At 42.9% G+C, this 12,909-nt stretch overlaps 1 protein-coding gene across 2 annotated transcripts in view; it reads left to right on the top strand.

The window, feature by feature from the left end:
* Positions 1–12,909, top strand: part of SLC2A12 (solute carrier family 2 member 12) — a 516,964-nt gene that overhangs the window by 425,467 nt on the left and 78,588 nt on the right. For both annotated transcript variants that reach the window (XM_085611583.1, XM_085611582.1), the window contains one exon: positions 5,387–5,509. In XM_085611583.1, coding sequence (XP_085467709.1) covers positions 5,387–5,509 — 123 coding nt within the window. The remainder of the gene's footprint in view (positions 1–5,386; positions 5,510–12,909) is intronic.

Genomic DNA, 12,909 nt, shown 5'->3' with positions numbered 1-12,909 from the left:
CCTATTTGGAAATGAACAGGCAAAGTGAAATCTTACAGGACTGCAGAGCATTCAGTATTCTCCTCTTTAGGTAGGCCTAATACATAAGCCCTGTTAGCATGTCACTTCGGACATGTGGTGTGGACCTTAAACCTGGGCTCCTCCTAATTTCCTGATAGGGAACAATGCTATGATTCACAGTGGCGGCTCCTCCGCTAAGGTGGAGGAGCATCGCCCCACAAGAAAATTAAAATAATAACAACGTTATCATTTTATTTTTCATTATTATCGTGTGCTTTAAAGGTGTGGGCGGGGTGGGGGAGGGTGAGCCACAAAACAGGGGGAGGAGTGAAGAGTTCATCCTATAGTGTGCATGACTATTTGGCTGGCCGTTTTGCACGGCCAAATAGCCATGCGCACTTTGCATATTCCCCACCAGGCTGTTACACAGCTCAGTGAGGAACATGCCAAGGCTCCCAATCCCCGTCTGAGCGCCGAACCACAGTTGCAGCGTTGTGATTGGCTTAGAGGAGGGAGCCTGGATGCTTCCTGTTCCTACGTTTGTCGTGTTGTAGACGTGGATGAAGAGGATGCAGGAGAGCCAGCTGCCGGAAAAGTAAGTGGTTTTTTTCTTTATTTTTTTAAACCTTTTCTGTTTTTTTAATACCCCCGTCCCCTGCCTGCCTCACCACTAATCCCCGGTAGCACTGCCTCACCACTACTCCCCGGTAGCAGCCGCTACTGTTGAGTCAGGCAACAAGCACTGCTAACAGTGGAGTTTTATCATCGGTATATGTATCCATTTTATCTATTGAGTGTAAAATTATCATTACCATTTCCTTTTAGGTCTAAGTGCGACACACTTCACTTGCAGCATGACATGGAATGTCAGATGAGAACTCATATTTGGCAGAGACACATATTCATGCTCAAAACGAGTCATCTGCCGTTCCAGATTTTCATAGCATTGAAGAAGGTGTAGCAATGAGTCCTGCTTCAACCAACATAACATATTCAAAGAAAATTAAATGCTCTCCCAACAGGAACGGAATAACAAGCCTAGGAGGATATCCCTGTTCCACCGCGGATTGTTCCGTTTGTGTAGAGGGAGCTGACACCACCTGGAAGTGACATTAAAACACTCTCGCCGGATTCCCGATCTCAAGTCAGCAGTTCAGCTGTCTGACACTATAAAAATAGATGCCCGGCTTGACGGGCAGCGGGCATGCCGCCGGCGCGCCGAAGGCGCCTAAGGCAAGCCCGTCTGCGCCTGGACGTCGCCAGGAGCCAGAACCCCTGCTGGTGTGCTCACTGATCCGGCTATTAGCACGGGAGCTCGTCACAGCTATTCTAGCCACCATACTGACAGAAGTAGAAGGTCCTTACGCTTGCAGAACCTGTGGCTATCAGAACACGATATCCACACAGCCCAGGAACAACACAATCGAAGTTGACTCAGGAACTTGCGGCCTACACTGCTCTAGTAAGCAAGAATGTCCCTCACATACCACTGACAAAAACGGAGGTTGGAATTGCTTTCGGGCAAACGTTCGATCACTCCCCAAACATGCGATTAATATTTGGGACATGCTCTCATCCTCTCTTCCCCACAATGGGTTCATGACGGAAACTTGGACCAAGCCATCGTCCAATCCGACCATTGCACCAGCGCTACCTGATGGTTACCACATCCAAAAAATGGACAGACCATGCAGGGCTGGGGGAGGGGTAGCTATCATTTATAAAGACCCTATTAAAGTATCCGTCCTAGATCAATTAAGTAATGACAAATTAGAAATTCTTGTGTTCAGAATTGATCTGCATGACCAACTTAGCTGGAAAGGAGCTCTTGTATACCGCCCCCCCGGGACCACTCCTCAATTTCGCCGCCCAACTCATGGACCTTCTCTCCCCCATGTCATTTCAACTAAAAAATGTCTTGCTTCTCGGAGATTTCACTGTGCACAGTGAAAATCCCCACAACCCTGATGCCTCCTCACTCTGGACAGACCTGTCCACACTTGAGTTGACCAAAATCAACAATGAACCCTCTCATGTGGCAAGGCATACGCGAGACTTAATCCTTACCAACTCGCTCAACATTGTTTGTGGAACAACTTGCCCTCTCACATGGTCAGACCACTCAAAGATCGAATTCTGTATTACCGGACCCAAGGAACACATAGCCCCTAAAACTCACACCATTAGGAGATACAGACAGTGGCACAAATTGACGCGCACTCTCTTCCAAGACACCTTTGTTCCACCCCAGCACTCTGATTCTGACAGTGTGGGGGAACGTTTAACCGCCTTTAAAGCAAGCATGAAATCCACAATTGATATTCTGACACCCTTGAAAATATCCCTATGGTCTCAAAATGCCCACAGACACCTTGGTACACCCCTAATCTCCGGACCAAAAAAATCCAATGCAAAAAACTTGAACGACATTGGCGCCGCACACATGACCCGCATGATAAAGAAAGATGTAAATTTGCTTTGACTAAATACCATAGCAACCTGATAACCGCCCGTAAAGTGCATATTGCATTTCAACTTGAACTGGCAGATAACTCCCCCAAAGCACTATTTCAGGTCCTAAAATCATTTACCAACCCCAATGCGTGTAACACAGAAGAGGCCCCATCCCAGACCTTATGCGACAATATTGCAGAACATTTAACATTGAAAATAGATAAGATTTACAACAAGATCACTGCGGCCAACGGCTCTCGAGTTTCCAGCACTCCTCCCTGAGGAGACTGAATCTCTATTAAAAACTGTCAAGTCGGACTCTCCATTAAACCTGATTCCAGCCAAGACCACCGGCTTGCTCGCCCAGCAACTTGTTGTGCCCATTTGTTCCATTTTAAAGAACTCCTTGAAGGAAGGCAGGCTCCCCAAGGAGCGGAAAGCAGCGCAGATTCTCCCCATCAGGAAAAATCCTAAATCCCCCCCAGAAGATGTCTCCAACTACTGTCCTATTTCTTTGCTCCCCTTATTAAGTACATTTCTAGAGAAGCACATTAATAAACATTTGTCTGAATTTATTGAATTATTGATTCCGACCTAGACATAGTATGGAGTCTGCGTTGGTAACAGTCACCGATAACATCCGAATGCTAGCAGACTACAGTCAGGCAGTGCTCCTAATACTGCTTGACCTGTCTGCAGCATTCAACACCATCTCCCACCAGACCCTTCTTGGGAGACTCAGAGACATAGGCGTTCAGGGGAAAGCTCTAAAATGTATGACTAATTTTCTGGCTGCCAAGCCATCAACCTAGGCCCTTTTAGATCACACACCACTAATGTTACCAAGGGAGTACCCCAGGGCTCATGTTTGAGCCCTACCCTATTCAACGTATGTGTTACTCCATTGGCTGGTTTATTAAGGTATTTAGGATTTATTCCTATTTCCTACGCTGACGACACCCAACTGCTTCTCTTCTTTGACAAGAATAACACCAACATCCAGACCACCTTTTCGGAAGGCATGAAAGCCATCACTGATTGGATGAGCAACAACTTCCTTCAGTTGAATGTAGAAAAAAACAAAATAATGTTATTCAGAGAAGCAGTGATGAGGTGGTCGCCCAACTGGTGGACAGAGGAACTGGGCCCGGCCCGACCCCAAAACAAGTGGTAAAGAACCTAGGGGTTTAGATTGACCAGAAGCTAACCCTAGAGGAGCATGCCACCACAGCGACTGGGGCCTGTTTCCACACACTTAGCCTTCTCCGCAGAGTCTTCCCCTTCTTCCACGCTCCATGCGGAAACCCCTGATACAAGCATTGGTCCTCAGCCATCTGGACTACTGCAATGCTTTGTTGATTTCAGCCAAGGAATCTTCCTTGAACAAATTGCAGGTGGTCCAGAACACGACACGACAGCCCTGTTAGTGACCAATGCGCCCCCAGAACAGCCTCCCTCCCCCTACTCCAAAAGCTGCATTGGCTACCTATTTGCAAAAGGATCAAATTCAAGATCTGCTGTATGGTCTACAAATCCCTAAACAACTTGGGACCAAGATATCTGACAGATAAGCATGTCAGATATATACCAGCCAGGACCCTTCGTTCAGGGTCCAAGGATCTCCTCCACTTGCCTCGCATAAAACAAACCCGGTTGGGGGGGGGAAGCTTTTTCCTATTTGGCCCCACTATACTGGAGCCAACTGCCCATCCACCTACGTCTCTGTTCCAACTACCTAGCCTTCAGAAAGCTGCTAAAAACCATGCTGTTTTGATGTTCCCCTCCCTGGTTGACAAAGGCAATCACAGCGTGGAGATACCCCGGTTGGGGGGGATTCATGCGCTCTTTAAATAAAATAAATAAATTAGATAATTCTGGTTTAGAGGGCGGAACTGCATAGCAAACTCAGATATTTGGTCCCACGTGCAATACATCAGTTCTCGTGGGAGTGAATTCCAGATACAAAAGCCTTCAAGTAATGAATCATTAGGCTCAACAAATTCACTGGGAAACGTGTAGAAGTTCAGTTATTTAAATAAGACTACAGAAGCAACATACAGTGCCCTGGAGTCTACTTCAACAGCATCACATTGACAACCCGATATGCTGGATATACACATGGAATTAGTTCAAACACTGGCTACCTTTACCCACTTTTACCCTCTCTTTTGTCATAAGGCTGGAAAAATTGTTTAAATTCATATTTTCAGTCCATGAGTGTTCAGGAATGCTCGCTCCAGTATGCAATTTTTTAATCAATAATTGATAACTAACGAGGATTACCGGATATGATTCATACGGAAGTTGTAGAATTGAGGGTTGTAAACAAACTTCTTAATAAACCCACTAAACAGATGATGGCATGAAACTGGATTCCTGTGGAGATTGTCCCCTATTCACAAGGAAAGCAGATTGGCTTTCCTTCATCAGGTCAAAGGTACGGGTCTTTAGAGATGTACGGCACGTGGAAGATTTGGTTAAACTGAATTGGAAAAATAAGTTTGAATTTAATGGCGAAGTTCCATATTTAGCAGTGATTTTGACCATATTTAGAAAAATATAAAAGACTGAAGAAATCGAATAAAACAAATAAAGATTTTCCTTAGGCATATAGTTTGTAGAACGGTATAAAGCCTAATAAAGCAAGGAACAGTTATCCAGTTGTATGTAATTGCAAGAGGTGCATTGATGGCAGGAGAGCATTTTATTTGTCTAAAGATGTACGAACAAAAGTACTCTAGCAGCTTTTTATGTGTATTGAAATACATACAATGTTACACAATCAAATAAGTGATAAGTAAATTCAAAAATGTCCAGACTTCCGGAACCCTTTTTAAAAAAAAATGTTCTGCTCTGTTCATGCCATTGTCTCATGTTTAAATCGTCGGTTAGTGTGTTTGGACATTTCTAACTCCAGTGTCTTCCATTTCAGTGGCGTGGCTGGTACTGAGTGAAATCTTCCCAGTGGGAATCAAAGGAAGAGCCTTTGCTTTGACTTCAGTCATGAACTGGGGTATGAATCTCCTCATCTCCTTAACCTTCTTGACACTGACAGGTAAGCATTGGTGCTTGCTGGGTGATTTGGGAGCAACTCTTTGCATTAATAGAGTTTTGTGGCGTATAATTACTTACCGAAAGAGGCTGAGATCCAACTTGCTGATATATCTCTATATCTTAAGAAAACCACTCTGCTCCTTAACAGAAATATGATGTCACTCCACTGGGGTATTGTGGAACAATCCACAATTCCAAACAGCAATACTGTTTGGTGCTATTTGACGAATCTGCTCAACACTTAAAGAAAGAAAAAAAATCAATCTAACTCGGATTTTTCGAAGGGCCTCCGACCTCATGGCAGAGCCCCCACAGTCCTGGGGGGAGTCTCCACACTCGGGGCTGAATCTCTGCAATGAGAATCCTCATTGTAGAGATTTTGCCCCGCGTGCTGTCCCCCCCCCCCCCCCCCCCCATGACTGTGGGCCTCTCCCATTAGTGTGGAGGCCCTTTATGAATCAGGCCCTCTATTTTTTGGCCATTTATCACAGAACTATTGCTGAAATTGCACCAAACTACACCAATTTTCAAAACCTTTCTCGGGGGAAAACCCCCCAAACCCTCTACCCATGAACATTGGCCTACTTGCGCTACAATTTATTGACTGGTTTTACGCCCTACCACTTTCAAATTCCACCAGCCACCACTGCTCAGGAATATGGTCCCTGCATCCTGAAAATGCATTTAAAAAGTATAAGTGGGCAGGCTAAGCACCCCTTGACCCCCAGAGGAATGTGAGGATTAGCCAAGGGGACCCCTGACTCCCTTGATTGAATGGCCACAACTGGGACAACATGTTGAGAAAGCCATACCAGGACTTGGGGTCATGCTCCATATTGAAATGCATTGTAGCAAAAGTCTGTGTTTGAGAGTCACAAAAAGGAATACATACAAAGGGGTGATGTGTTTGCATTAGCTTGCCCCTCCCTAAACTAAATATCTCCTTACCCCTACCTAAACCTGCCTTTTTTCTCCCTATATCCCTCATATTTAGTCGTAGATATTGCACATTTTCCTGTCAGTTCACCAGTCCCTTATTTACTACAAAGGCCCTGATTATGTGCTAGGCTTAGTGGTAATTATCGCTTGCTAGGGAAAATAGCGCATTACTTTAACATATTGTCTGATCATGACTTAAAAAACGAGTGCGTTATTTAGCACTTGTCTGTTGTTCATGTGCACTATTTAATGCATGCGCTTTTTACCACATGTGAATATATAGGCTTGTGGTAATTAACACCCAATTGCAAGTACAAGAGGTCGTTAAAAACCAGTGGAAAATACCACTATAAAATACCTCCAGTCAAAAGCAGGTTGCAAAATCTCGTGAAAGTGTAAAGAATGAAAGAAAAGTTGTAAAGCAATAGAAACATTCAAAGACCAACACAATGATGCAAAAACACAGTACTTGCACTGTTTGAGCTGAAAATAATAAAAAATCACAGACACCTTGCACACAGGGCCATATCTACATTAACAGCCAGGGGCATGTGAGGCTTTCACAGATTGATTGCAGCAGCTCACACTTCCATTCTACAGTCCACTGAAATGGTTGCAGCACTGTTAGGCCACTATATGATGCTATCCCAGATCCTTGTTCTGCTACAACAAACCATGCAGCATGAGGATGGAAACAAGGCCACCAATCGATGACCTCAAATGGCGCAGAAATACCAGATAAGAGCTGAATTAATAAAGCAAATCTGGAACCCATAAATAAGTCCGTTTGAGATCCAGAGGATACACAGACCATCCCGAAAATGGTAGAAGCACTATTATTCTTTGTAACGGGCGCCACACAGCAGACAGTAGGATTGGTGCATGGCATTTCTCAGTCATCCTTTAGCAAAATAGTCTGCTAAGTGATGGATGCTTTGCATAGAGCAAGCGGGCAGCATATACAGCTCTCTTCGGACACCCACTCAGCTAATGCCAGCAAAGCAAACATCTGTGCTGCAGCAGAATTTCCTGACATCCAAGGTTGAATTGGCTGCACTCATGTACATGTGGTGACCTCAGGGAGAAAGGAACAAGAAGGCTGACACCATAAAATGAAGCACGCTATTTATGTGCAAATGTTGAGTGATGTGTATCTGCGTATACTGAACTGGGTCATGTGGTACGAAAGCAAAAGGTTATGAAGCTGACGAGAAGCAACATCAGTTATATTGTAGTAACACATCACCCTTAATATACTGGTCAGACAAATCTGCAGTTGTCATCAAGATTACAGTGTATTATGATTGTTGTAGCCCAATCTCTATACATGCCAGCAGTACCATTAGAGAGTTGTTAGCCCCTATGATGTATGCATGGATCAATGTGAATATGTGTAACAAATTACATCGGCCACTTTTCACAATGATGATGATTCTTAGTCAAGGTAACTTTTTAACAACAACAAGAACAAAAAAGGGTACAAAGTTCCTCTGGTACATAGAAGAGTTGGTTCAGAAAGAAAATGCCATCAGAAACGGCCTAGTGATAACTTGGGGAATTCCCTTAGTTTGAACTAGAGCTCTCACACACCCAGCAAGCTGGGTGTCATGCTTCATCATATGAGCTCTGCCCCTCGTCAAGGCGGCGCTGCAATCCTTGACGGGCACCCGAACCGGGGCTCTTTATCGGGGATCTTCTGTTCCTGCCGGTTGGTGCATGGGGGTAAGGGGGCCTGAAATGTGTAGATGTGTGAGATAGTGAGGTTAAAAAGGGTCAGTTAGTCCTTGTCAATAATTTATTCGGAAGGTAAACTACCCGGTTAAAAAAGGTGTAGAGTGGCTGGTGTATTAGAAAAAGTGTCTAATCATGAAGCTCTACTCTATAGATCGACATGTTTCGTGCCTCGTGTGTCAGGAGGATCTTGGCACTTCTTCAGGATCATGAGCGACTATCTACACTACGTGGAGATGTGTGTGCTACCTACCACGTCTTCAGGTGCATTGCCTGCGGACACGGGTGAGAAAAAATAATAATAATATTCCAGATGACACTCTGAACAGTTCTCTTCTAATTAACCACAAGGGTAATCACTAAGTTGAAAACCACCGATTTAAGGTTTGTAAATATAAGCATATAACAATTTATTAATCATATTACCAGTTGGTGTATATTAACACCCAATATATAGTGCACAAAAGGAGTATGCAATAGAAATATTGAGGTTTAAAAACAATTAAAAATACTCATGGACAAGGGATTGTAGCTGCGGACTCACCTAGTAGGCTGCTAGAATATGCTAGCAACAGTCCTGGCGGTGACTAGAGGACACCGATTGGGTCCTATGGGAATGGGCAGCGTCAAGAAAGCGAGATGGGGACAAGACACAGGAGAGACAGGCAATCAGTCAACCTCAATAATAATAAGTTAATCAAACAAAGATGACAGGGTAGTCAGTGGCACTGACAGGGTGCCGAGTGGTCACTCAACCGCGTATGGCGCGATCCCTTGGTACCAGAAGAGAACCGCACGGTGGAAAGTATATTGGGCGGTCTGATCGGAGCCGAGGATTCGGCCGGATTACAAGCGGAGGAGAGGCTCACCATGCGAGCCCAGAGCAGCTCACGAGAGCAATGGAAATAGTCAAGAGTACGGAGTACAAGGGTTACTCACCCGCGTCGAATCACGCTATGCTGTGGACCTACCCAAACCGCCAGGAACCGGGGTGGTAGGTGTGAGTGGGAAACCCGGAAAGATATACTTGCGGTTTCCTGCTGCCTGACGTCAGCGGGGGTGTGATGTGGGCGTGACGCGTTACCGTGGTAATCACGCAAGACGTTAGGTCACATGGTATCGTCAACTACTATGGCGGACATGTTGGATAGGGAGGAATATTCTACTGTGTGTGCCGAATGTTAGGCAACCAAGATAGATAGAGTGATTGTACAATTATCGTAAAGTATGCCTTTACAGTGGGTGAATAGTGTCAGGGATTAAAAAGTGACAACACTTGTTAAAGGTTAGTTGTAGGGTCGGTACTCAGATTAAAAAACAACGTAGGCTATAAGGAACATGGCGGACATGTTGGACAGGGAAGAATATTATTCTATGTGTGTCGATTATTAGGCAACCAAGGTGGATAGAGTCATGTGTGGACACGATTAAGAGATGGAGCTCCATGGGATATCATCATTCAAACCCTCGGTGTGGCTTGCTAATCTGTGTACCCATCTCTGTTCAATCCTAAATAAAGATTGTTTGGAAATATGTTGGTGTGCTTCCAGTACAATCCAATGTAATGAATCTGGGGAATGTTGAGTCTCTGTGAAGTGTCTGTATATCCTCGTGGTGGTGCGTTGGCAACGGATGTTGCTTCTATGTTCGGTAATGCGAACTTTGACTGGACGCATGGTCATCCCTATATATTGTAGACCACACGGACAGGTGATCAGATAGATACACTGTCTAGTGTTGCAGTTGGTGTGTGTCTGGATGCACCACTTAAAGTTAGGTCGTAATGTCACTTCTTTGGTTGGTGATGTGTACTTGCAAGCTGTGCAAGTGCCGCAGGGATAATGTCCCTTAACAGGTGGTAAACCCCATAGAGTGGTTTGTGTCTTATCAGTGGGGCTCCTGGGTCTTGTATTGATCAAAATGTCTCGTAGATTACGGGTTCTGGTGTAGGCAAATCTGGGTTTGGATATCCTTAGGTCTCCTGTGTTCAAGATGTTCCAATGTTTCAAAATGACCCTCTTAGTTGGAGCTGAGGTAGCTGTGTAGGAGGTGACACAGGTGATCGAGTCTACTGGTGGTTTGGAGTGGACTTCTAATAGTGCTTCCCTAGGGTTATTTCTGGCTCTCTTCATAGACCACATTTACTTCTATTATGACTCTCATGACTGTTAATTTGGATTTCTCTGAACTCAAGACATTCTTACATGTCTTTCACTCCAGACATATTGATGATTGTCATAACTGGTTCTTCCCACAGCTTGAGGTAGAGCTGAGGTGTAGAACTATCACCAGTTGCCAGTCTTTATTATGTGCTAGGCCACTTGCATAAGTACCTAGAATTTCAAGGTTTAGAAAGTGTTTTTGTGCTCTCCGCATCATGTGGATATATTGATTCAGTATTGGTTTTGGACATTTTCTCCATCCACATGCATGTATTCCTTTTTTGTTTAGCCAAGACCTCCTGCGCAAGATCCCTAAAATTCTACCTTTTTTCCTGTCTGGGTCCAACATGGAAACGTTTGGCAGGTTTCTACTTGTGATGACTGAGTGATATCAGAGGACGGCATTGGAATCTGTTTGTCTTGTTTAAAGTTGCTTTATCAACACAAAATTTAAGTCTGTACACTCCCACACAATGAAGAGTAATTGGTGTACTTTTGGGGTGTTCTAAGGTCATTTTGAGTGTTGGCCTGGTTGTTTGTGTTCTCTAGGGGTTAGTTTCCACACTCCATGAACTTAAAATGCCTAAAAATGGCCACTTCCAGATGTTTTGTGTTTGTGGTATTAGGTGTTTAGCAAATGTGCTAAATAACACATTCAGTATTTCCCACATGTGCTAAATAACAATTCTGTGGTGCACAGTAAAAACTCATAATCAGTGTTATTTACCACGTTATTTATTCATCTAATTGATAAATTGTCACTTAATTGATAAATTGTTATTTTAATCATTTGTATTATTTCATGATTTGTATTTAAATTTCTTGTTTTTGTTGTTTATTATATTTGTATTAAAGGTATTGTTTTCATTTACACTTTTTATTCATTTTATTGTTTTTCAGTATCATTTTTTAGGGCAGTAAGGAGCAAAATTGTAATTGTAAATATTTGTACACTTTTTAAAGATTGATTTATTTGCAGTATAAAATGTGTAATTAATAAATGTAACTTTGTTTCTTTTATATTTAATGAATAAGTTTATTTTTTCCTACATATTTTAAATTTCTATTGTTTTGGTTCCTATTACATTTGTTTCATAAATAAAAAAAATTAGGATTCGGAGTAGTAAATCTGACCCTCCAAATACTAACACTTTCCCTCATTTTGCTCACATTTGAGTGGGAATAGTAAATCACCCCACCACGACACACACACACAAATTCTATCACTTGTCCTACTTTTCCTTTCATTTGAGTGGGAACAGTTAATCAGACCTCTTCAAAGGCCCCCACATTCCCTACTTTTGCTGAGATTGGAGTGTAAATAGTAAACCTGACCCCTCTAATGTTCAATACTTCTCTACCATTGCTTATGTTGCAGTGTGAATAGCAAATGTGACCCTGCCAAAGTCAGACACTTTCCCTACTGGGGCTTATATTTTATTGGGAATAGTAAATCTGACCCTATCAAAGCCCACCACTCTCCATACTTCAGCTTACGTTGAAGTGGGAATTGTGAATCTGGACCCTTCCTTACCGTTGCGCAGATTGGATTGGGTATAGGAAATCTGCCCCCTTCAAAGCCCAACACTTTTCCTACTTTTGTTTACGCTGGAGTGGGAATAGGAAATCTGGCCCCTGGAAAGTCCAACAGTTTCCCTGTTTTTGCTCTCATAGGAGTGGTAATATATATTTTAATTTTATCTATTGTGTATTTAGTTTTTAAAACATTAATAAAATATTTTTTTGTTTATTGATTTTTACATAATTAGATGTTTTGTTATATGTATGTTTACTAAATGTTAGTATTATTCTTAATAATAACTATTTTTTTTTATAATTGTTTAAATGTTTTACTTTTTAAAGTGTATATTTGTATTTCTTAATGTTATTTTGTAATATTTGATATTTTTATTTATATTACTATAAATTTCTATAAAATTTCTTGTAATGATGTATATATCTCACGTACAGCAATCGCTCCTGCTAGAATCCTTGGCCTGCGGCGCGGAATGGTGTCGGAGCAAGCCATCAATAGTACCACTCACGAAGAAAAGGAATGTTCGCGCACTCGGGTAGTGCTGCAGTGGAATTCTAATTACACAAGGTAACGCGTTTCGACAGTCTTGATCGCAGACAGTGCAGTCTGTCGAAACGCGCGGGCATTCCTTTTCAGTGACCCGTGACAAAGGAGTGAGGAAAATCCGAAACGCGTCGGACCTAGTGGTGTCAATAAACACGCTTCAATTTGTGGCCACGGCTCCAGTGTTGTTTCTGTTCTACCAGCTTGCTACACATTGGACTTTGCGTGGATATATATATATAATATATATAATATATAATACATAATACATAAGTGTATTTACCTATTTTGATGATATTTTGTACCTCTATTTTTTTGTCTATATTTTTCTAGTTAACATACAAAGGGGCCGATTACGTTGGGAGTCGGACATCATTGCGGGAACAGGAACGGCCGACAGGTAGTCGGCGGTACTGCCCACCAAATTACAATCCGACCGCCGCCTCTTTCCATTTAGGCTTGTGCTGTGGCCCGGAGAAGGGCACCAGC

The sequence above is a fragment of the Triturus cristatus genome, chromosome 6, assembly GCF_964204655.1.
Source record: "Triturus cristatus chromosome 6, aTriCri1.1, whole genome shotgun sequence".
NCBI lineage: Eukaryota > Metazoa > Chordata > Amphibia > Caudata > Salamandridae > Triturus > Triturus cristatus.
The sequence above is the reverse complement of the archived record's forward strand: the minus strand, read 5'-3'. Positions and strand labels throughout refer to the sequence as shown.